General features: G+C 38.9%; 2 protein-coding genes across 3 annotated transcripts; one reads left to right on the top strand and one right to left on the bottom strand.

Annotated features, from left to right (window-relative positions):
- Window positions 1-1,675: 1,675 nt before the first annotated feature.
- Window positions 1,676-11,397, bottom strand: LOC128702127 (enoyl-[acyl-carrier-protein] reductase, mitochondrial). Its single transcript, XM_053796162.2, has 6 exons — window positions 11,073-11,397; window positions 9,135-9,374; window positions 8,067-8,219; window positions 6,248-6,369; window positions 4,537-4,672; window positions 1,676-2,285 (listed from the first exon to the last, which is right to left on the bottom strand). Exons 1-6 carry the CDS (start codon window positions 11,256-11,258, stop codon window positions 2,025-2,027), a joined length of 1,098 nt encoding a protein of 365 aa, XP_053652137.2. The 5' UTR covers window positions 11,259-11,397; the 3' UTR covers window positions 1,676-2,024.
- A 2,624-nt stretch (window positions 11,398-14,021) lies between these two features.
- On the top strand, window positions 14,022-24,758 carry ath (ATP-dependent RNA helicase DHX33). Of its 2 annotated transcripts, none has more exons than XM_053796164.2 (5): window positions 14,022-14,101; window positions 16,034-17,644; window positions 17,898-18,062; window positions 19,540-19,676; window positions 22,117-24,758. In XM_053796164.2, exons 2-5 carry the CDS (start codon window positions 16,037-16,039, stop codon window positions 22,367-22,369), a joined length of 2,163 nt encoding a protein of 720 aa, XP_053652139.1. In that variant the 5' UTR covers window positions 14,022-14,101; window positions 16,034-16,036; the 3' UTR covers window positions 22,370-24,758. The 2 variants fall into 2 exon arrangements, with proteins under 2 accessions (XP_053652139.1, XP_053652138.1); XM_053796163.2 differs by having other exon boundaries at window positions 14,031-14,189.
- The last annotated feature ends 91 nt before the right edge of the window (window positions 24,759-24,849 follow it).

Below are 24,849 nucleotides of genomic sequence, written 5' to 3' on the forward strand. Positions count from 1 at the left end.
AGGGGGTAAAGGAGGTTTTGTGTGCGAGAGGCTTGGACTTCCAACAAGTAAGTGTGAGCATTGTAGATAGGAGCAAATGGAGACAAATGGTTTTTGGGAGTTGACATGCTGTTGAAGTGTGTGCAAGATAACATTTATGAAGGGATTCAGGGAAATCGGCAGGCTGGACTTGAGTCCTGGAGATGGGAAGTACAGTGTCTGCGTTCCGAAGGAGGGGTGTTAATGTTGCAGTTTTATAACCGTAGTGTAAGCGCACCTCTGGCAAGACAGTGATGGAGTGAATGATAATTAAAGTTGTTCTTTTTTGGACCACCCTGCCTTGGTGGGAAATGGCCAATGTGTTAATTAAAAAAAAATATTTATGGTAGTCTGTGCTTCATTACAGGTAGGCATGGCTTACCTGGAGTTTACCTGGAGAGAGTTCCGGGGGTCAACGCCCCCGTGGCCCGGTCTGTGACCAGGCCTCCTGGTGGATCAGAGCCTGATCAACCAGGCTGTTGCTGCTGGCTGCACGCAAACCAACGTACGAGCCACAGCCCGGCTGGTCAGGAACCGAATTTAGGTGCTTGTCCAGTGCCAGCTTGAAGACTGCCAGGGGTCTGTTGGTAATCCCCCTTATGTATGCTGGGAGGCAGTTGAACAGTCTCGGGCCCCTGACACTTATTGTATGGTCTCTTAACGTGCTAGTGACACCCCTGCTTTTCATTGGGGGGATGGTGCATCGTCTGCCAAGTCTTTTGCTTTCATAGTGAGTGATTTTCGTGTGCAAGTTCCTCTAGGATTTTCCAGGTGTATATAATCATGTATCTCTCCCGCCTGCATTCCAGGGAATACAGGTTTAGGAACCTCAAGCGCTCCCAGTAATTGAGGTGTTTTATCTCCGTTATGCGTACCATGAAGGTTCTCTGTACATTTTCTAGGTCAGCAATTTCACCTGCCTTGAAAGGTGCTGTTAGTGTGCAGCAATATTCCAGCCTAGATAGAACAAGTGACCTGAAGAGTGTCATCATGGTCTTGGCCTCCCTAGTTTTGAAGGTTCTCATTATCCATCCTGTCATTTTTCTAGCTTATACAGCAAGTTGGGTTCCGGGCTACTGCTGTAAAGCAAATATCACTTTAAAGTGAAACATGACCTTTTTTTCGCTTTCAAATGCATATAAAAGCCTGATAACATATTTACACTAACATATATTAAATGAGCAATAAACTAGGCCTACAAAATGCACATACATTATGTACACATTACTTACCTTAAAATATTCTCATACTTTGCTTATAGTGAGTGAATATATTCAATGTAGGAAGCCTGAATAAATGAAGAATGGGTATAATAGAAAACTAGTGTATTAGAAAAACGCTGTAAAGCAGGGCCCTCTGTACTGACAAGAAATAAAATGTGTAGTGATCAAGACCCACAACTTCACTACAATTATCTAAACTCTGACAGGAAATGTGCAGTTTTTTCAGTCGCTTAAATTATATGATAACTTACTTTGATTATCAGGAATTAAATGAGTACAATTATGGATGTCTGAAATATATTTGCATATACAATAAGACTTAAAAGGTACACAAATAGATCAAGATACTATGAAGTGTAAATACAGAAAAGAAACCTGAATTAACCATTTAGCACAACAGACTTATTTACATAAAGAAGAATATAACATGAGTGATGTGTCTGATTTCGCATTCAGTAAACACTAAACAAATTTAATATGATTTTCCGTGATATCTATTAAGATATTTGTAACTTCAATTTATTGTCAATATGTACTGTATTACATCAAACGTTTTGATAACCATTATCCTGAGTACTGTACTTTGTTAGCAATGATTTGTTAAGTTTGTTAATAACCATTGGATTGAGTAGTTCGAGGTCTCTGTCTCATTTGATATACTATTTTTTTTGCCATTTAACACCATATTACATTTTACAAAATTACAAGAATTACGTACAGAGTCTGGATGCTCCACATCACTATCATATTCAAAATTTCAGTACAACGTGGGCTAAATATTTATTATTTAAATATTAAGATTTGTTTCTTGCCCAACATTCCTTCACTAGGCATGGCATTTTCAAGAGCAATATGGAAGCTTGAGAAAGGAACAAGAGTGTGATCTGGTGGCTTTAACTCACCATTTCGTGCAAGTTGAAATAATTCATCTAACATCTGATGACGTTCAGGATGGTTGAGGTGGTTACTGTTCCATCGTGTCATCCAAAAACCAAACAGCTTAACATCAGTAAAGATTAAAGCTCCTGTTGGCACAGCTATTGGCTGCAAAGTAAAAATTTAAAGGAAATTACTTATCAAATTAAATACTACATTCATTTTTTAATCTCTCACTTCCACTACCATCCAATCTCCTTTTTCTAGATACATTAACACACACCATTTAATCACCATTACAACAATGTGATACATCAGAATATTCTAAATACACTGTGCTAATGTCTAACACAATTTATTTTGCAAGTGCTTGGGAGATATTCTTAGTTTACATTTTTTTTTTTTTTTTCAACAAGTCGGTCGTCTCCCACCGAGGCAGGGTGACCCAAAAAAAAGAAAGAAAATCCCCAAAAAGAAAATACTTTCATCATCATTCAACACTTTCACCACACTCACACATTATCACTGCTTTTGCAGAGGTGCTCAGAATACAACAGCTTAGAAACATATACGTATAGAGATACACAACATATCCCTCCAAACTGCCAATATCCCAAACCCCTCCTTTAACCCTTTGAGGGTCGACAGGCCCTCTCCAAAACTCGTTCTCAGGGTCGGCCAAATTTAAAAAAAAAAAAATTATTTTCTCTTATGAAAAGATAGAGAATCTTTTCCCGATCATAACGACACCAAAAGTTTGAATTTTGATAGAAAACTTACGGAATTATGCTCTCGCAAAGTTAGCGGTCTCGGCGATGTTTACAGATCGGCGATTTTGCCGACTTTGAGCCCCATTTTCGGCCAATTTCACTGTACTAGTCGACAAAAAACATGAATATTTCGCTAGAACTCCATTTTTTCTATCGAATGGGTGCAAGAAACCACCCATTTATAAATTCAACTATCCAGTACAGTGGTCAGAATTTAGCAATTTTGCCAATTTCACACAAATTTCAAAAGATGCCAATTTCGGAATAGGGTCCAGAATAAACAAGAAAGACATTCCTGGCACTAAAATGACATTTCCTCTAGTCATTAGTCACGTCTCAAGGCCCCTCTTATATTCTTTTGCTTTCCACTTTGAATTTTTATTCTCACAAAAAATATAAGATTTACTGTTATGCAGACTACTGCATTAGTGTAAAAAATGGTATAAATATTATTGGTGCACTTGTGAAAGAATATTAGACTCACCAGTTGACGTGTATTGCACGCTTGGCACGATTTGTTTACTTTTGAAGTTTGGTAAAAATCGAACATTTCTGCTACTTTGAGCTCAATTTCAAGGCACCTTTCATTGTAAAACCAGTCAAAATCATCTCAATTTCAGTAATATGTCTTCCATTCTATAAAATGAGACCAAGAAAACTAGAATACAACAATAAATACCATACGAAAATACACTGCAAAGTCGCTGATTTATTAAAAAAAAATGGAAAAAGTTTTTTTTTTCTCATTATGCACTGTGTGCTGCAGGATTTTTTTTAGACTGTGCACACTGACCACATAGACCCATTCTTTCATATGAAGGCCTACCAGCTTTCTCCCACTAGATTTGAGGTCGCTAGAATTTATGAGTACTAGTATGTCAAAAACCCCTACGCGTAAGACGTACTAGTACGACGAAAACCCTCAAAGGGTTAAAATGCAGGCATTGTACTTCCCATTTCCAGGACTCAAGTCCGACTATATGACTATATGACTAGTTTGCATATACATGTATAATGAGAGCTCCAAATTATGATGTACATACTGGTAATTCTTTTAACATGCAAAGCTGATGCCAAAATTCCATGACAGGTGCACCACATCAAATAACTTCTGTTGCAACAATACTATTTTTTTTTTTCAACACATCGGCCATCTCCCACCGAGGCAAGGTGACCCAAAAAAAGAATCTTTCCTCCATAAGCCATGCGTGTTGTAAAAGTCAACTAAAATGCGGGAGCAATGAGCTAGTAACCACTTTTCCCATATAGCTTACTAAAAATACAAAGAAGAAAACTTTTATTTAAAATATGATCTTAATAATTCGGAACATACCTTATACTACTTATTCTACATCATTCAATTAGTGAACACCATTTTCCAAAAAATTCATTACTTGTTTCCATTATTGCATATTCCATTAAAAATTTCTCAAATTAAAAAAATGTCTACTGCTTAAATAGTTAGCAGTCTAACTAGTATACATCTTTTGTTTTAGACTTTCTATACATATACATAACATTTGGAAATAGTAATGACCACAGTCAATATTTTGTGGGATAATTTTGTGGGGCCAATTTCTCAGGTAAGGAAAGCTTACAGAGTTGAAAAGCACTGAAAATATATGCATAATGGTGAACAGAATAGTTACCTGTCTAGACATGCCTCCGTAAGTGACCATGACACCTTCAGGTGCCAGCTGCCTCAGTAGTTCTGTTGAACTTCGACCACCTACGCAGTTCAAAGCCAGACTTGGAGGTGGTAGAGCCTTTATTTCTTCACTTTTTCTAACCAAAAATACAGGATTTAGCATTTATTTATGAGCCTAATATATTGCTATGAAAATTAAAAGACTACTACTATGATTTATTATTAAGAACATGGTTTCACCTTTTTTATTAAAATTATTTTTATATTTTTATATCTATATTTTTTCCTAGGTAGTAGATTGGTAGACAGCAACCGCCCAGGGAGGTACTACCGTCCTGCCAAGCGAGTGTAAAATGGAAGCCTGTAATTGTTTTACACGATGGTAGGATTGCTGGTGTCTTTTTATTCTGTCTCATACACATGCAAGATTTCAGATACGTCTTGCTACTACTACTTACACTTAGGTCACACTACACATATATGTACAAGCATATATATACACATCCCTATGGGTTTTCTTCTATTTGCTATGTAGTTCTTGTTTTTTTCATCTTACCTCCATTGGGAAGTGGAACAGAATTCTTCCTTCGTAAGCCATGCGTGTTGTAAGAGGCGACTAAAATGCCGGGAGCAAGGGGCTAGTAACCCCTTCTCCTGTATATATTACTAAATGTAAAAGGAGAAACTTTCGTTTTTCCTTTTGGGCCACCCTGCCTTGGTGGGATACAGCTAGCTAGTGTGTTGAAAGAAAGAAAGATCTATATTTTTTCCTAGGTAGTAGGTTGGTAGACAGCAACCACCCAGGGAGGTACTACCGTCCTGCCAAGTGAGTGTAAAACGAAAGCCTGTAATTGTTTTACATGATGGTAGGATTGCTGGTGTCCTTTTTTCTGTCTCATGAACATGCAAGATTTCAGGTACATCTTGCTACTTCTACTTACACTTAGGTCACACTACACATACATGTGCAAGCATATATATATACACACCCCTCTGAGTTTTCTTCTATTTTCTTTCTAGTTCTTATTCTTGCTTATTTCCTCTTATCTCCATGGGGAAGTGGAACAGAATTCTTCCTTCGTAAGCCATGCGTGTTGTAAGAGGCGACTAAAATGCCGGGAGCAAGGGGCTAGTAACCTCTTCTCCTGTATATATTACTAAATGTAAAAGGAGAAACTTTCGTTTTTCCTTTTGGGCCACCCTGCCTCGGTGGGATATGGCCGGTGTGTTGAAAGAAAGAAAGATCTATATTTTTCATATAATTTACATTTTTCCTATACAAAATCCAGGTTCTGCTCTCTGAATGCTAATTATTATGGGAATAATGGATAAACAATAAATATGGTAATACAGTACTTTAAAAGGAAATTGTTTAATTTTTTTTTTAACAAGTTGGCAGTCCCACCGAGGCAGGGTGGGAGACTCAAAAAGAAAGAAAATCTCCAAAAAGAAAATACTTTCATCATCATTCAACACTTTCACCTCACTCATGCATAATCACTGTTTTTGCAGAGGTGCCCAGAATACAACAGTTTAGAAACATATACATATAAAGATACACAACATATCCCTCCAAACTGCCAAATTATTATTAAATTTAAAAAGAAAAAGTTTCATTTTTCTTTTTAGGTCACCCTGCCTCGGTGGGATATGGCCAGTTTGTTGAAAAAAAAATATAAAATTATTTAAGGTAAAGTTTGTCATTAGGTTACCTCAATTCACTTTCAGTCAAAACCACAGTTGCTCCCAGTTTGGTGAGGAATTGTTTCAACTCATTTATAGAGGGTCGATCACGTACCACATTGACTGTCTTGAGACCTAAGGCTGCTGCTATCTAAGTGGAAACAATAGAGTAAGAACACATTGAGAACTTCTATCACCTAACCTGACAGAAGGCAGCTAACATGGACAATTATATATCTGGATTGTACAAATGATCAAGGATTACCAAATCCTATTTAACCCGTAAACGGTCCAAGCAGATCTACGTTCACGTGTAGTGCTACAAAAGTAGATCTACGTTTTTTTACATATTTTAAAATACAGTGGACCCCCGCTTTACAATCAGCTCCCAATGTGACCAATTATGTAAGTGTATTTATGTAAGTGTGTTTGTATGTGTATGTTTGGGGGTCTGAAATGGACTAACCTAATTCACAATATTCCTTATGGGAACAAATTCGGTCAGTACTGGCACTTGAACATACTTCTGGAATGAAATAATATCGTAAACTGGGGGTCCACTGTATAACAAAAAAAAAGTAGATCAAAGTTTTTTTTACACATTTTCAAATGTAAAAAAACAAAAAGATCTACTTTTTTTACATACTTTCAAATGTTGAAGAAACGTATATATACGTTTGGACTGTTTACAGGTTAATATAAGAAAATGCATGATTCTGTTTTATACAAGGAAACAAGAATTGTGTTGAAAATGCTGCCATGTTCTTTGTTAAAGTATAAGACCTGGGAGTCTTAGCACATAAATTCTTGAATGTAGCTCAGTAACTATGAGCACATTAAAAAATAGAAGATAAACAAAGAATAAAAAGGCACAATACTATGAATGGAACAATACTCAAATAACCACACACAGGAGAAAAACCTATGATGACATTTCGGTAAAACTTGTACCATTAACTAGAGCGTGACTAGTTAATGGTCCAGGTCGAACTGAAACATTATCATAAAGTGTGAGTTATTTGTGTATAAAAGATAAACCTAACCAAGTTTGACTAATCAACTGCTCCCTTGAATACAGAGATAAACAAATTGTCCTCCTGCTCTGAATAGACAAATCACTGTTAAATCTAAGAATTCCATATAAATATGGACTATCAGATAATTTTTACACAGCAGTGGGGTTAACAAGTTGGAGGTACATGTATAAATTACCCCTCAGTGTGATACTTGAACTACAAGATGACTCCTTAATAATTTATGAAGAAATCATAGCTGAAGGTTCATAGCACAAGAGAAGAACAAAGATCATGGTGAAATCAATGCCATGGATTTTTGGGGTATACAAGAAAAATACATGCAGATTATTTAGCTTGACTCGACTGTATTTGTAGTAGAAGTACTATAAGTGAATTCTTAAAAAAAAAAAAGCCTTTGTCATTTTTGTGCAAATCAAGACACAAACCAACATGTGTCAGAATTGTTGATCAGTACTTACAAGAATATCTGTTAAAACCAAGGCATGCTAATGGGTACCTAACTCAAGACTCCAGTATCTGAATCTTAATCACTACTACAGATGCACTGCAGTAGAGGACTTCCAAGCTTAAGACTTCCAATTATTATTATTATTATAATCAAGGGGGAAGCGCTAAACCCGGAGGATTATACAGCACCTGGGGGGGGGATGTGGAAGGCATTCAGGCTTAATTTGGAGAACTGGAGCACAGATCCAATTCCCTAAATCAAGAGCCCCTCACCAACATCAAGGAACCTTCCTTGAGGGGATTAAGACTTCCAAGCATTGCTCCTGAATGGAGCAATGATTCTGAATTCAATTTACGTGCATACCTGTATAACAGCTTGTCCAACAGCCGAGTTAGCACCATTCTGAATTACAGTGTCACCACTAGTGAGAGGAACAAAGTCCTTTAGCATTCTATATGCTGTTCCTGGATTGACTGCAATAGTAGCAGCTGTTGCAAGATCAACGTCTGATGGAATCTGTAAGGTGATACATAAATTTATTAAGAAAGAAATTAAGAATGGTTCCAGAAGTGTCACATAGATGTGATTGTTGGTAATAATAAATAATAATTTATTTACAAAATATTCAGGACAGGTAAAATATGCAAAAACTTTCAATGATGCTTCCAACAGTAAGATATCAACAAAAAATCTTAGACTGAAAGATTAATCTATGGCATCTGGATGCCAAACTAGAAGTGATTAGCTGCAACTATTTATGGTGTTAAAAAAAAAAGTCTTATTTCCCACATTATTATGGGGTATATTAACAACTGCACCTACTCAAATCATAATTTAAGACTGAATAATGTGTGTAGTGAACTGGCGTAGCTCTATTTATCATTGCTATACAGTGGACCCCCGGTTTACGATATAATTTCATTCCAGAAGTATGTTCAGGTGCCAGTACTGACCGAATTTGTTCCCATAAGGAATATTGTGAATTAGATTAGTCCATTTCAGACCCCCTAACATACACATACAAACGCACTTACATAAATACTTACATAATTGGTCGCATTGGGAGCTGATCGTAAACCGGGGGTCCACTGTACGTATTAGGTTAAAAAAGATACCCTCAAATCTAACCTCTAAAACTGACCATGAGGGGTTACTCCTTCCCACCTCACAGTGCCATCCCTACTTTCTCACATCTCCCTCCCAGTCTCCACTGCCATCTTTACTCTCTCACCTCTCCTTCCCACCACCTACTGCCATCCCTGCTCTCTTACACTTTCCTCCCATCTTTCATTGTCATCCCTGTTCTCTCACACTACCCTCCTATCTTGCAATTTTATTCTGCACTCCCACATCTTCCCACCCATCACTACTTAACCTGCTCACTCACATAGTACACTCTTAGTGAACTCATTAATACAGCACTAGCAGTACCTTGATTAGTTCACTAGGGGTGGCCAAAGCATGTGTCCGCCATGTGCCAAAAGCAGTACTTCTGGGAATGACATAGTCTCCTGGCTGTAGTTCACTTCTAACCTTGTTGCCAACATCTAGAATCTCCCCAACACCCTCGTTGCCTGGTACACAGGGAGGCTTAGTCTTTACTGGATAAACTCCTTGAATAGTGTTAATGTCCGCTGGATTGACAGGTGCTGCAAGCATTCGAATCAACACCTGAAAATAGTCTATTATTAATGTATTGCACACAGTATCCTACACAAAACATCAATAAACAAAATGCTGGGTCAGTGGGAGATGGCCAACGTGTTAAAAAAATAATTAATGTAAATAAGTAAAACTAAACTTTAATCAAATTAGATTAGAAAATTTATTTAACCTCAGCTTGGTATGGACCATTACTCTGGACTTAGATTAACTGATTTTTCAGCTTCCTTGTCAGAGAGAAGCCAGCGTTACGGTGTCCTCAGCCTCGGCAACTTCAGCACAGAACTTAAGGTCTTGTAAGTAATGTACTGCCCACTTGTTCTCAACGTTGAAACAAGCATCACTTTTTCTAAGAAACTGCTAAATCTTAAAGAAGCTTCCCAGAAAAATATACACAAGCCCATACATGCTTAATATTGATGTTAAATTAAATACAAAAAAATTCCTGAAGTTTGACAAAAAAATAGAAGCCCAATATACCAAGTGTATGATACTTCTTAACCCTTAAACGGTCCAAACAGATCGACGTTCAGATTCGTAGTGCTACAAAAGTAGATCTAGTTATGACAAAAAAAAATGTAGATAAAAGTTTTTTTTACACGTTTTCCAAAATAGAAGATCTATATTTTTTTACATACTTTCAGATGTTGAAAAAACGTATATATACGTTTGGACCATTTAAGGGTTAAGTAATGCATGGAATATCAAATACAATTATAAGATATAAAAACTACTTACAATTGTTATTATTTTCACATAAAAACAAGATATGTATGTATTTTTAATACTAATGCAATGCGTGAGATCTGACCAAGACCTTAACTCAATATTAGCCAAATGTGTTCGATTCCCGGCGGGTGGAAACATTTCGACACGTTTCCTTACACCTGTTGTCCTGTTCACCTAGCAGCAAATAGGTACCTGGGTGTTAGTCGACTGTGTGGGTCGCATCCTGGGGGACAAGATTAAGGACCCCAATGGAAATACGTTAGACAGTCCTCGATGATGCACTGACTTTCTTGGGTTATCCTGGGTGGCTAACCCTCCGGGGTTAAAAATCCGAACGAAATCTTATCTCATCTTATCTTAAAGACTGCCCTAAATTCCATCTCAAAATTTGAACATATAATGTCAGGGGCCGAAGACTATTCAACTGCCTCTCAGGATACGTAAGGGGAATTACCAATAGACCCCTGGCTGTCTTCATGAAGGAGTTAGGAAGGTACCTAAAGTCAGTAATTGACCAGCCGGGCTGTGGTTCGCACATCGGTTTACGTGCGGCCAGAAGCAACAGCCTGGTTGATCACGAAGCCTGGTCATGGACAGGGCTACGGGGGCGTTGACCCCTAAAACACCCTTTAGGTACACTCCAGGTAGGGAAGCTCTAAACCTGTAGGGGGTTATAAGACGCCTGAGGAATGTAAAGCAACTGTGATACGAGGAAGGCAATGGTAGCTCCAATTCCTTGGAACAACAGGTACTTTACCAGCATAAAGGTACTAACTAACCTTAGTAAGTTTATTCAGGTATACACAAATACAGTTACGTATGTGTAGACAACCCAGGATAACCCAAAAAAAAGTCAAAGTGACTTATTTCCATTGGGGTCCTTTATGGCAGTATATATTATTATTATTCACACACCAGCTCATCAATTATTATTATAATCTGAAAGAAGCTCTAAACCACAAGGGTTATACAGCTCACCTGATCATCTTTCAGCTGCTGGGGGATGACAGTGTCTATCTGTTTAACAACTTTCAGTGGGTCTCCATACTCTTCATAGATTAAGGACGTCCCACCACCTGAAAACTGACTAATTCTCTGACTGTCAGCGACATAAACCCTGAAAGTACGAAGAAAAACCTGACGAGTCCTGCCCAACATCATCATCCTCTACCTGGTGTAGTGATTCTCTTGTCTTCCTTCACTCATGTCTCTTGGCCCCTCAAGGAAGGTTCCTTGATGTTGGTGAGGGGCTCTTGATTTAGGGAATTGGATCTGTGCTCCAGTTCCCCTGAATGCCTTCCACATCCCCTCCCCCCCAGGCGCTGTATAATCCTCCGGGTTTAGCGCTTCCCCTTGATTATAATAATCTTGGCCCCTCAAGGGAGGTTCCTTGATGTTGGTGAGGGGCTCTTGATTTAGGGAATTGGATCTGTGCTCCAGTTCCCCGAATTAAGCCTGAATGCCTTCCACATCCCCCCCCCAGGCGCAGTATAATCCTCCGGGTTTAGCGCTTCCCCCTTGATTATAACAATCTTGGTCCCTCAAGGGAGGTTCCTTGATGTTGGTGAGGGGATCTTGATTTAGGGAATTGGATCTGTGCTCCAGTTCCCCGAATTAAGCCTGAATGCCTTCCACATCCCCCCCCCCAGGCGCTGTATAATCCTCCGGGTTTAGCGCTTCCCCTTGATTATAATCTTGGCCCCTCAAGGGAGGTTCCTTGATGTTGGTGAGGGGCTCTTGATTTAGGGAATTGGATCTGTGCTCCAGTTCCCCGAATTAAGCCTGAATGCCTTCCACATCCCCCCCCCAGGCGCTGTATAATCCTCCGGGTTTAGCGCTTCCCCCTTGATTATAACAATCTTGGCCCCTCAAGGGAGGTTCCTTGATGTTGGTGAGGTGATCTTGATTTAGGGAATTGGATCTGTGCTCCAGTTCCCCGAATTAAGCCTGAATGCTTTCCACATCCCCCCCCCAGGCGCTGTATAATCCTCCGGGTTTAGCGCTTCCCCTTGATTATAACAATCTTGGCCCCTCAAGGGAGGTTCCTTGATGTTGGTGAGGGGCTCTTGATTTAGGGAATTGGATCTGTGCTCCAGTTCCCCGAATTAAGCCTGAATGCCTACCACATCCCACCACAGGCGCTGTATAATCCTCCGGGTTTAGCGCTTCCCCCTTGATTATAACAATCTTGGCCCCTCAATTGAGGTTCCTTGATGTTGAGGGGTGAGATCTGGCTCCAGTTCTAAGCCTGATGCCTTCCACATAGCGCTGTATAATCCTCCGGGATCTGATTATAATAATCTTGCCCCTCTCCAGTTGGCCTCTTGATTTAGGGAATTAAGTTCCCCGAATTAAGCCTGAATGCCTTCCACATCCCTTCCCCCCAGGCGCTGTATAATCCTCCGGGTTTAGCGCTTCCCCTTGATTATAATAATAATAATAATGTCTCTTGGATTTATGTCAACTGGCACACATTAAATGTTCCTAATGCTTTATATGGGCTTCTTTAACCTCGCCAGGAGCTTTATCATGTCACTGTGATAAACCTCCCGGCAGACATGTAACTGTTATATCATTATGGAGAAGTGCTAAACCCGTAAGGTTATACAGTGCAGGTGGGGGGGTGGAAGGTATTCAGGCTTAATTCAGGGAACCGGAGCACAGATCCAATTCCCCAGATCAAGAGCCCCTCACCAGCATCAAGGAACCTCCCTTAAGGGGACATATAACTTAAAAGGCACCTAAGTTCCCCTGTCTTCTAACATCATGTTCATTTTTCCACTATAATCTACCTTGTCCACAATTACTATTACATTTGTCTGTTTGGTAAGGTGAAGTCCAGGATCTTTCCTTAATTCACGGTATAAATTAACAAATATTTAACAAATATTTGTTAAGTTATACCATGAATTAAGGAAAGATCCTGGACTTCACCTTACGAGCCCCTCATGGACTGGTGAGGGGCTCTTGATCTAGGGAGTTGGAGCTGTGCTCTTCCCTGAATTAAGACTGAATACCTTCCATCCCCCCGCCACAGGCTCTGTATAATTCTACGGGTTTAGCGCTTCCCCATTATAATAATTCACCTTACGAAACAGACAAATGTGATATTAATTATGAATAAGATAGATTATGGTGGAAAAAATGAACATGTTATTAGAAGACAGGGATACGTAAGTGCCTCTTAAATCATATGGTGTTAAATTAGACACATGTGCAACTCTTGGGTATCTTTATTGAGGAAACGTTTCGCCACACTGTGGCTTCATCAGTCCATACTTACTTATTTACATTCTGTGACGGCACGTACAACACTGTATAAGTAAATAGGTTTATTCAGGTTAACACATACATAGCAGCATATGTGTCAAGAACATAGGTTGTTAAGTAAAAGGACAAAAGTGCAACTAATATGACATTTTCTTGTGGCAACGTTTCGCTCTCCAGGAGCTTTGTCAATCTTGATTAAGCTCCTGGAGAGCGAAACGTTGCCACAATAAAAAATCACATTAGTTGCACTTATTTCCTTTTACTTAACATATTGTGGATAATTCTACCAACATTAATACGACTATCGGTGGCCTGGTGGCTAAAGCTCCCGCTTCACACACGGAGGGCCCGGGTTCGATTCCCGGCGGGTGGAAACATTCGACACGTTTCCTTACACCTGTTGTCCTGTTCACCTAGCAGCAAATAGGTACCTGGGTGTTAGTCGACTGGTGTGGGTCGCATCCTGGGGGACAAGATTAAGGACCACAATGGAAATAAGTTAGACAGTCCTCGATGACGCACTGACTTTCTTGGGTTATCCTGGGTGGCTAACCCTCCGGGGTTAAAAATCCGAACGAAATCTTATCTTATCTTATCGGGTTACAATTACCACAGCCCTATAATCCAACAATAACAACGTGGTGGACACACCGGCAGTACGACGGAGAACTCCAGGTGGCCCTATAAACCCCAACAACAACAACAACAACAGCAACCTGCACTTCATCTCTGCTGCCGTATGGACGTCTGATTCTTGCCTCAGCATTGATGATAAATTTCCCTCGTTCCTTCTGGGACACATGTCCACATCTTATTCTGCCTTAGGTGAGGGTGTGGGCGTCCCGCTCTGCTGGAGACCTTAACCAGGCGTCCACTGGGAACTTAGTTTCTGCTTTTGTTTGCATGGGACTTTTATTCCCTTTCATCCCCCAGATTTGGACAATAAATGTCTTCCTCATACATCGGGAAGTAGATCTCAATATACCTGTCAGTGGCCCGTGAAGCCCACACCAATAAGATAAATGAAAATGTGGACCAGCTCTTATTTTTTTTACATTATTATTATTATAATCAAGGGGAAGCGCTAAACCCGGAGGATTATACAGCGCCTGGGGGGGATATGGAAGGCATTCAGGCTTAATTCGGGGAACTGGAGCACAGATCCAATTCCCTAAATCAAGAGCCCCTCACCAACATCAAGGAACCTTCCTTGAGGGTTTTTTTTTTATTTACAGCATGCTGTATCTCTTAGAAGATAAATTATTATAATCATAACTAAGCGCTAAACCCATAAGGGTCATACGGCTTTGTCTTAGAAGATGAAGAAATACAAAGTTGCACTGCATGTACATTGTTGGGCAGAGTAAGCCTCCTGGAGTATACCTGAAGGGTATTCTGAGGGTCAATACCCCCAGGCCCTGGGGGTAGATCAGGGCTTCAAGGAAGGTTTCTTGTTGCTGGCGAGAGGCTTCACGGAATTGGCCCCTAAAGGGAGGTTTCTTAATGCTGGTGAGGGGGCTCTTAATCTTGGGAATTGGATCTGTGCTAAGTAAGTAAGTTTATTCAGGTACACACAAATACAGTTACATAGAATCATCATACATAGCAGCATATGTGTAGAGAACCTGATATAACCCAAAAAAGTCAGACAGAGTGACTTATTTCCATTGGGATCCTTTTACCTTATTATTATAATATGAAGGTTATAATATTTTCTTATTATTCTATAATGAAGATAACATCTTATTATCATACTAAAAAGACTATCTACTACACGAGGGTCATTACTAGGAATGAGGTAAAATTTGAACATTAAAATGGTATAAAATACCGACAGGTTGTTAGGTAAGACACATATGCAACAGTTAGGTATCTTTATTTCGAAACGTTTCGCCCACACAGTAGGCTTCTTCAGTCGAGTACAGAAAAGTTGATAGAAGCAGAGTTCCACTTCTCCATGGAGATAAGAGGAAATAAACAAGAACAAGAACTAGAAAGAAAATAGCAGAAAACCCAGAGGGGTGTGTATATATATATATGCTTGTATATGTATGTGTAGTGTGACCTAAGTGTAAGTAGAAGTAGCAAGACGTACCTGTAATCTTGCATATTTATGAGACAGACAAAACACACCAGCAATCCTACCATCATGTAAAACAATTACAGGCTTTTGTTTTACACTCACTTGGCAGGACGGTAGTACCTCCCTGGGCAGTTGCTGTCTACCAACCTACTACCTTACATTATTATTATTATTATTATTATTATTATTATTATTATTATTATGATTATTATTTTCATCATTATTATTATTCTTTCAACAAACCGGCCGTATCCCGCCGAGGCAGGGTGGCCCAAAAAGAAAAACAAAAGTTTCTCTTTAATTTAGTAATTTATACAGGAGAAGGAGTTAATTATTATTATTATATTAATGTTAATCATTAATCCTTTAGGAACCAATGAAAGTTATGCCTTTGTCCATTATTAGAAAGAGATATTACTCTCTCAACCAAAACACACTGCAATTTGAAAGAATATGTAATTTATCAGAACATTAGTAGTACTATACATTTATTTTAAGTTTGATCTAGTTTATATATCCTTTAATAAATGTGCTACAGTACTTTAGTCACAGAGTTCAACATTGATAATCTATTTTTATTTTTCAGAAAATGGCAGGTTTTCAAGAACCACTTGCTAAAAGGCCAAAAATTGAAGGATACTGCAGATTTAATTCAAAATCAACCCACATACCTATACAGCAAAGTCCAGTGAGGAATGTGAATGGATACTTTGGTAATAAACAACACAGTAGTAATATCCCAGTTCCTAAAAGCATTAACACTCCTCAAGGAAAAGCTAATGGAAGTGGAGGTATTCACAGTAATAGAAATACTGATCATTTGAAAAATCTCTTTAAACAAAGATCTGCTCTGCCAATTTTTCCTGCTCGGTCAAGATTACTGGAAGAACTGAAAAAGAGTGATGTTGTTATTGTGATTGGTGAGACGGGGAGTGGGAAAACAACACAAATTCCTCAGTACCTGCATGAAGAGAGATGGGATCGCAAGGGAACCATCTGTATCACTCAGCCTCGTAGAGTGGCAGCCATAACCATAGCTAAGAGGGTAGCTGAGGAAATGAACACAAATTTAGGTGGCTTGGTTGGATATTCAGTGCGTTTTGAGGAATTGGTGTCACAGAGTACAAAACTTAAATATGTGACTGATGGTATGTTATTGCGGGAAGCTATTTCTGATCCCTTGCTCAGTAAATACAGTTGGATTATATTGGATGAAGCCCATGAAAGGACCATTAGTACAGATGTGTTATTTGGTATTGTTAAAGGTGCTCAGAAGAGTCGAAAAATAGTTGCAGGTGATCCCCTTAAAGTAATTGTCATGTCAGCCACAATGGATGTTGACCACTTTAGCAACTATTTTAATAAATGCCCTGTGTTGTACATTGAAGGTCGGCAGCATCCAGTAGAGATGTTCTATGCTAGAGAAAAACAGGAAGATTATATCTTGGCTACTATGAGTACTGTATTTCAAATACATAAAGAAGCTCCACCACAACATGATATTTTGGTGTTTTTGACAGGCCAGGAAGAAATTGATTCAGTGACACACAGTATCCGGCAGATTGCAAAGGACAGCAGCTTACAAGAATATCCAAAATTAAGAGTTTATCCATTATATGCAGCCTTACCGGCACTTCAACAACTTGATGTCTTTAGAGAAACAGCCTCTGGAGAGAGAAAAATAATAATTAGTACAAACATCGCAGAAACATCAGTAACCATTCCAGGAATTCGTTATGTGGTTGATTCAGGAAGAGCAAAAATTCGCACTTACATCCCAGGTAGTGGTTTTGATGTCTTAAAAGTGAAAAAAATTTCTCAAGCCCAGGCTTGGCAGAGGACAGGGCGTGCTGGACGAGAAACATCTGGTTGTTGTTATAGAGCATATACGTTAAATGAATTTAATGCAATGACTGTTAATCCAGTTCCAGAAATTTTGCGTTCAAATTTGGCTAGTGTAATTCTGCAACTTGTTGCCGTTGGTATAAAGAACATATTGACTTTTGATTTCATAGATAAGCCAAGTGCACTGCATGTCCAGCAAGCAGTAGAGCACCTGTCATTGCTTGGTGCTATCACCTTAAGATCTGAAACATTGGAATTGACAGAAACTGGGAAGAAAATGGCACAGTTTCCCATTGACCCTAGATATGCCAAAATCATCCTCAGTGGACCAGAGTACGGTTGTACTGATGAGGTCAGTAATTCACCCCTTTGTCGTTCTTCGTTTGAAGCTGATATTCTGTAGCTTCTATTAGCATGCTGATTTAGTAGTAACTGCTGAGAATCTTGTAAATGTCTGAGTTTTGTATTTAATTAAGCAATGAAGTATCACAGAATAATAGTTAAGGATGTATTTTGAATGTGCATAAAAGGAATGCGTATTTTATCAACAATTTTTTTCCATATTTCAGGATTAATAACAAAAATTGTAATTGTTTTACTTATAGATCCTGACAATTGTGGCTGTTTTGTCAAGTGAATCTATATACATAAATCCCAGTGGGAAAAAGGATGTTGCTGCAAATACAAGACGCAAGTTTACCTCTGTGGAAGGTGACCACATTACTATGCTTAAAATCTTCCGAGCATTTAAAGCTTCAAAAGAAAATAAGGTGAGAGAATACAGATTTGAGTCTTCACAGTATGCATTGGCATACCTCTGGCAAGACAGTGATGGAGTGAGTGATGATGAAAGTGTTTCTTCTTTTTCGGGTCACCCTGCCTCAGTGGGAAATGCCCGATGTGTTTAAAAAACAGAAATAGACAGTATGGGATCCAGTGAATTTGTATAATGTTACTAGACTTGTGAAAAATGCTGAACTAAATTCTAGATACAATATGTACTGTATTGCACATCAGTGTCATGCAGATGCCAGCTCAACATAGTCTTTTGGCTAATATGTATGAAAACCTTAAGAGTATGTGATCAATAAATTTCAAAATCTTACTTTTGCCCAGGCATGGAATCACCATTGAAAATTATTTTAAATTATACAGTGAACATATTGATGAAGATGAAACACCATGAGCATATATTGATTCCTGGAGCTACAAATAGATAGACAAATACAAATTTCAGCAGAAAATAACAGTGCTGTATTTAAGGGATCATTGTTCCCATGACCCAGGGTAATGATCCCCAGGAAACATTGCATGATAGGAAACACAAAAGAAAAGAAAGGCATGTACTGAATGAAGGTACAGAGAAGTTTGTAAGGTTAACTTGTCGTTCTGCATGCTCATGAGATGAAGGAATGACCAGCAATCCTGCCAAAGTGCAAAACTTTTAACAGGTTTCTGTTTCATATTCGTATGACAGGATGGTAAAACCTCACTGGTTGGTTATTGTCATTTAGTGTACAGTATGTTCCCTTCTACCAAAATTCCTAACACAGTTCAGAAGAAAGCTAATCATCTACTCTTGAATCATTAGATTCCTGCCATTACATTTGTGCCTTTTTGCCAGGAAGCTCTCAGGTTATGTGCCCCTTCTTATGTAGGGTCAAGTAATAAGAACATAAGAATGGAGGAACACTGCAGAAGGCCTACTGGCCCATACAAGGCAGGTCCTTATCAAAACCACCCCTTCCCAAAGCTACTCAAGAATTTACTCCCGTTGTTGCATTTTTTCCACTCCACAGTCACATAATGCAGCAAGTTACCATCATATAGATATCTTTCATTACAATTGTTATCTAGTCCTAAAAAGCAGTGTTTGTGGAGAAAATATTGTTAATGCTTGACCAGCCTTTCTGCAGAAGCTTATTATCAGCTATGCAAATTATAGTTGTCCTCACATTAAATTAGAAGTTTTTAGGAGGCATTTAAAACCTATGCAAAAAAAAATGTGTCTTACAAAATAACATATTGAGAAATGCTAAATACACAAGGTCCATATAGTGCCTGAGAAGTGGAAGGTAATCAGGTTTGATCCAAGGAAGGGGGTAATAATTCTAAATTCCTTGGACGAAAAGTCCTTCATTGGCATCAAGACATCCTTCTTGTATGTATTTAATAATAAGTATAGTAAGCATTGAAGGTTTTAATTACTAAAGACAATGTTGTAATTAGAAATTCTGCACCCTGCAGGTGTGGGCCCATGAAAACTACCTGAATCACCGCAACCTGATGTATGCTATTGCAGTGCGCAAGCAGCTGGTTCAGGTCTGCCAGAGGTGTGATATATCAATTGTGTCCTGCCAGCAGAACTTTGATTCAGTTCGTAGGTATGTAATCTTATTTATTTCTAGTTGTTTAGGAAATTTTTCCGAATTTCACCCCCAGATAAAAATCTAAGCCAAGGTATAGCGTCAAAACCACAAATACATGTATATGGGTTTCAGTTATTCATTATTTTTGTCTTAGTATTTACCATAAATATCCTTGTGAATGTTAATATTCAGATTAACTGAAGTTTAAAGAGAAATGTCCTCTGAAACACAAAATGAACTCATATCCATATTATTTGCAGAGCCTTTACAAATGTAACCCCCACAAATTTTTTGGTATGGCTGCACTTTTTTTTTTTTTTTAGGTGTAATATAACATTCAGAGAGTGGTGAAGCAATGTAAAAAGAGAGCAAATGAGAGAGTGGGTGAGATGTTATCAACAAATTTTGTTGAAAATAAGAAAAAGTTTTGGAGTGAGATTAACAAGTTAAGAAAGCCTAGAGAACAAATGGATTTGTCAGTTAAAAATAGGAGAGGAGAGTTATTAAATGGAGAGTTAGAGGTATTGGGAAGATGGAGGGAATATTTTGAGGAATTGTTAAATGTTGATGAAGATAGGGAAGCTGTGATTTCGTGTATAGGGCAAGGAGGAATAACATCTTGTAGGAGTGACGAAGAGCCAGTTGTGAGTGTGGGGGAAGTTCGTGAGGCAGTAGGTAAAATGAAAGGGGGTAAGGCAGCCGGGATTGATGGGATAAAGATAGAAATGTTAAAAGCAGGTGGGGATTTAGTTTTGGAGTGGTTGGTGCAATTATTTAATAAATGTATGGAAGAGGGTAAGGTACCTAGGGATTGGCAGAGAGCATGCATAGTTCCTTTGTATAAAGGCAAAGGGGATAAAAGAGAGTGCAAAAATTATAGGGGGATAAGTCTGTTGAGTGTACCTGGTAAAGTGTATGGTAGAGTTATAATTGAAAGAATTAAGAGTAAGACGGAGAATAGGATAGCAGATGAACAAGGAGGCTTTAGGAAAGGTAGGGGGTGTGTGGACCAGGTGTTTACAGTGAAACATATAAGTGAACAGTATTTAGATAAGGCTAAAGAGGTCTTTGTGGCATTTATGGATTTGGAAAAGGCGTATGACAGGGTGGATAGGGGGGCAATGTGGCAGATGTTGCAAGTGTATGGTGTAGGAGGTAGGTTACTGAAAGCAGTGAAGAGTTTTTACGAGGATAGTGAGGCTCAAGTTAGAGTATGTAGGAAAGAGGGAAATTTTTTCCCAGTAAAAGTAGGCCTTAGACAAGGATGTGTGATGTCACCGTGGTTGTTTAATATATTTATAGATGGGGTTGTAAGAGAAGTAAATGCGAGGGTCTTGGCAAGAGGCGTGGAGTTAAAAGATAAAGAATCACACACAAAGTGGGAGTTGTCACAGCTGCTCTTTGCTGATGACACTGTGCTCTTGGGAGATTCTGAAGAGAAGTTGCAGAGATTGGTGGATGAATTTGGTAGGGTGTGCAGGAGAAGAAAATTAAAGGTGAATACAGGAAAGAGTAAGGTTATGAGGATAACAAAAAGATTAGGTGATGAAAGATTGAATATCAGATTGGAGGGAGAGAGTATGGAGGAGGTGAACGTATTCAGATATTTGGGAGTGGACGTGTCAGCGGATGGGTCTATGAAAGATGAGGTGAATCATAGAATTGATGAGGGAAAAAGAGTGAGTGGTGCACTTAGGAGTCTGTGGAGACAAAGAACTTTGTCCTTGGAGGCAAAGAGGGGAATGTATGAGAGTATAGTTTTACCAACGCTCTTATATGGGTGTGAAGCGTGGGTGATGAATGTTGCAGCGAGGAGAAGGCTGGAGGCAGTGGAGATGTCATGTCTGAGAGCAATGTGTGGTGTGAATATAATGCAGAGAATTCGTAGTTTGGAAGTTAGGAGGAGGTGCGGGATTACCAAAACTGTTGTCCAGAGGGCTGAGGAAGGGTTGTTGAGGTGGTTTGGACATGTAGAGAGAATGGAGCGAAACAGGATGACTTCAAGAGTGTATCAGTCTGTAGTGGAAGGAAGGCGGGGTAGGGGTCGGCCTAGGAAAGGTTGGAGGGAGGGGGTAAAGGAGGTTTTGTGTGCGAGGGGCTTGGACTTCCAGCAGGCATGCATGAGCGTGTTTGATAGGAGTGAATGGAGACAAATGGTTTTTAATACTTGACGTGCTGTTGGAGTGTGAGCAAAGTAACATTTATGAAGGGATCCAGGGAAACCGGCAGGCCGGACTTGAGTCCTGGAGATGGGAAGTACAGTGCCTGCACTCTGAAGGAGGGGTGTTAATGTTGCAGTTTAAAAACTGTAGTGTAAAGCACCCTTCTGGCAAGACAGTGATGGAGTGAATGATGGTGAAAGTTTTTCTTTTTCGGGCCACCCTGCCTTGGTGGGAATCGGCCAGTGTGATAATAAAAAAAAAAAAAAAAATAACATTCATTGAATTTGTTGCAGGTGCATAGTAGCTGGACTCTTCACTAATGTTGCAGAGTTGCAGTTTGGTGGCAAGTATATAACACTCGACACAAAACAAGAGGCTACCCTTCATCCAACTTCTGTCTTGTTTGGTGGGAAACCTGCTTATGTCCTGTTCTCAGAACTAGTTGTGACAGGAAAAACATACATGCATATCAATTCTGTTGTAGATGCACAATGGTTATATGAAGTGGCACCAGAATACTTCAGAAAACGTCATATTAAGAGATGAAAATAAATCTTGGATGCACAGTATTTTATAATCAGTCTGACAGATTATATTAACAGAAAGTGCTAAGCCCATGTAGGTCATTTATTATTACCTGGCAAGGGTGAGAGAAGCAATGTTGCAGGGAGGATATCAGTTCAAAGAGGAAAAATGAGATCACAGTTGATACATCGTTATTTAAGGGTTAATAGAGAATCTTCATTAAATGTGGGATAGTAATCAATGACAATGATTGTGATACATATGCCATGTGTACAATATATTATTATTATTATAGACTATTGTAACATTTGGGGTAGTTTCAGACTCCTTTAGTGCTTAGCAGGCTATCAAAAAATTTTATTTGCCTCATTATATTATATTAACACATCAGCCATCTCCCACCAAGGCAAGGTGCCCCGAAAAAGAAAAACTTTCACCATCGTTCACTTCATCACTGTCTTGCCAGAGGCACACTTACACTACAGTTATAAAACTGTAACATTAACACCCCTCCTTCAGAGTGCACTATACTGCACTCTGCCTCATCTCCTAGTTTTTCGTATACAGCTTTGGTTGCACAGCATTTCTAGCAAAAACAAAGAAATTGTTTTCTGCTGGGTCCCTGGTTATGTGGATGTTTGGGACAACGAACAGGTGGACTCTGCTGCGTGGTCAGCTGTACATGACCTCCACGTTTCTTGTAGGGATATTCCATTCTCAGACTATTTTGCTGTAATGTCTAGCCACCTTCGCAACTGCACTCTCCCATCTTCATTTCGGGCACACACATCTCACTCACGGGTATCTCATGGAGAGGCACCCAGTTCCAATTTTTTGAGAATTGTACAGTTCTAATTTCAGTTTTCCATATTCTGTTAGACTATCCTCTCTACTACTGAGCATGCAGATTTATCTCCGACGTATTCACCAATCTGACACCATTACTTTATCTTCCCTACTCACTGAGGGCCCCACCTTTGACACAGACTTCCACTTTGACTTTTTTGTCAGCAACAGTTTTATTACACCAACTTTGATTATACTTCCTGCAGCGCTGCATGAACCTCATGGGTTTAGCACTCAGTTATGATTATAATATAGACAATTGGTAATTAATAATATAGACTATTGGTATTTAACAAAATAATCTTGTTCCCAGAATGTCATTGCTACTTACCATATGGTAAACACTGTAACAACTGATAGAGGCAAGTTTCCAGAGTACATATTGGCCTTTACAGCCAATTTTGATTACACATTAAACAATACCTATTCTTGTTATTAAATTAACATTAAAATACAAGGAATACAGTAACAAATTATGTAACAATTATCAGTGAACTACAGTGGGTGAAAATCCATTTCTCAAGTGCCAAGTTTTCAAGTTTATTGCATTTAGCTTGTTCTATTTGATTTCTATAGTTCATGATTTCTAGTTTAGTTTGGGCAAAGATATATTTTTATAATGTCTGTAAATCAGAATAAGATGGGAGATGGAGGAAGTTGGATTAATCATATGATAATAGATAAATTAGGGTTGTTACCTCCATCCTCTCTTTATCTAATTCTGTTTAGCCTATGATACCTCTTATCTGAATATGTGTATGTTTGAAGATATATTTAGATTCAAGCAAGATAGGTATAATATTATAATGCTATTCACAAGAAAGCACTAAAATAAGATCAGAATTATCATCATAGTCATGGGAATTTATAAAAGAACATAACGGATCATAAAGCGCTTGAAGACTCTGTCCTGCCTGACATGACTATTAAATGTCACTCCTCTCCACATGCTGTACATTTAATTCCTCCCATCTCTTTACTTTTGCCTCTTCACAACATACTAATACTTATTAATTATTTTTTAAGGAGAAGCACTTGATAGGAGTCATGCAGCACCTGGGAAATGGGACATGTTAGTTTGATCCAAGAAAGACAAACATGTCTAATTTCTTAGATCAAAAAGCCCCTTCCTTACCAGCAGCAAGGAACCTCCCTTGAAGGGTCTTTGGTCTCTTGTGCTAAGCAAACTTTGACTTTCCTTATTAACTCTTAAGTTCTCTGTTTCTCTCTCACTTATTACAGATCGACCATCACTAATCCGGCATCATTGGGACCTGTAGGGTGCCAGACCTGGCATGGTAAACCACAGGAATCTGTATTGTACCTTTGAAAGCCTTTGGATGTAAACTCTACCGATGATGCTAGCCAAAATTAGGGCCGGATTAGTGATGGCCGACCTGTGTTATCATCACCCTTCACACTACGATACTTACTTTTGCTGATAGGGTCCTTCTGTCTTACTGAATTTGTGATCTATATGGGTTTAAAGCATTTTATGAATACTGTATGATAGCATTAAGGCATCACCATTGAAGGGAGCAAGATCAGTAAATTTATTTGATTACACCATATTTTTTTTTCCTAAAAAGATTAACATGTTAATGGTAAGTCTTTCACTTCAGTTTAACTACAGGTTCCTGTGAATTTTTTTTACG

This window comes from Cherax quadricarinatus, chromosome 83, assembly GCF_038502225.1.
Source record: "Cherax quadricarinatus isolate ZL_2023a chromosome 83, ASM3850222v1, whole genome shotgun sequence".
Classification (NCBI taxonomy): domain Eukaryota; kingdom Metazoa; phylum Arthropoda; class Malacostraca; order Decapoda; family Parastacidae; genus Cherax; species Cherax quadricarinatus.

What these genes read in the sequence shown, in the direction of transcription:
- ath (XM_053796164.2), top strand. Translation starts at nt 16,037, where the DNA reads ATGGCAGGTTTTCAAGAACCACTTGCTAAAAGGCCAAAAATTGAAGGA. An exon ending in AGTACGGTTGTACTGATGAG is followed by an intron (nt 17,645 to 17,897) that starts GTCAGTAATTCA and finishes TTTTACTTATAG; the next exon opens with ATCCTGACAATTGTGGCTGT. An exon ending in AAGCTTCAAAAGAAAATAAG is followed by an intron (nt 18,063 to 19,539) that starts GTGAGAGAATAC and finishes TGCACCCTGCAG; the next exon opens with GTGTGGGCCCATGAAAACTA.
- LOC128702127 (XM_053796162.2), bottom strand. Translation starts at nt 11,258, where the DNA reads ATGATGATGTTGGGCAGGACTCGTCAGGTTTTTCTTCGTACTTTCAGG. An exon ending in TTGACTGAAAGTGAATTGAG is followed by an intron (nt 4,673 to 6,247) that starts GTAACCTAATGA and finishes ATTTTTGGTTAG; the next exon opens with AAAAAGTGAAGAAATAAAGG. An exon ending in ACGGAGGCATGTCTAGACAG is followed by an intron (nt 2,286 to 4,536) that starts GTAACTATTCTG and finishes TTTACTTTGCAG; the next exon opens with CCAATAGCTGTGCCAACAGG.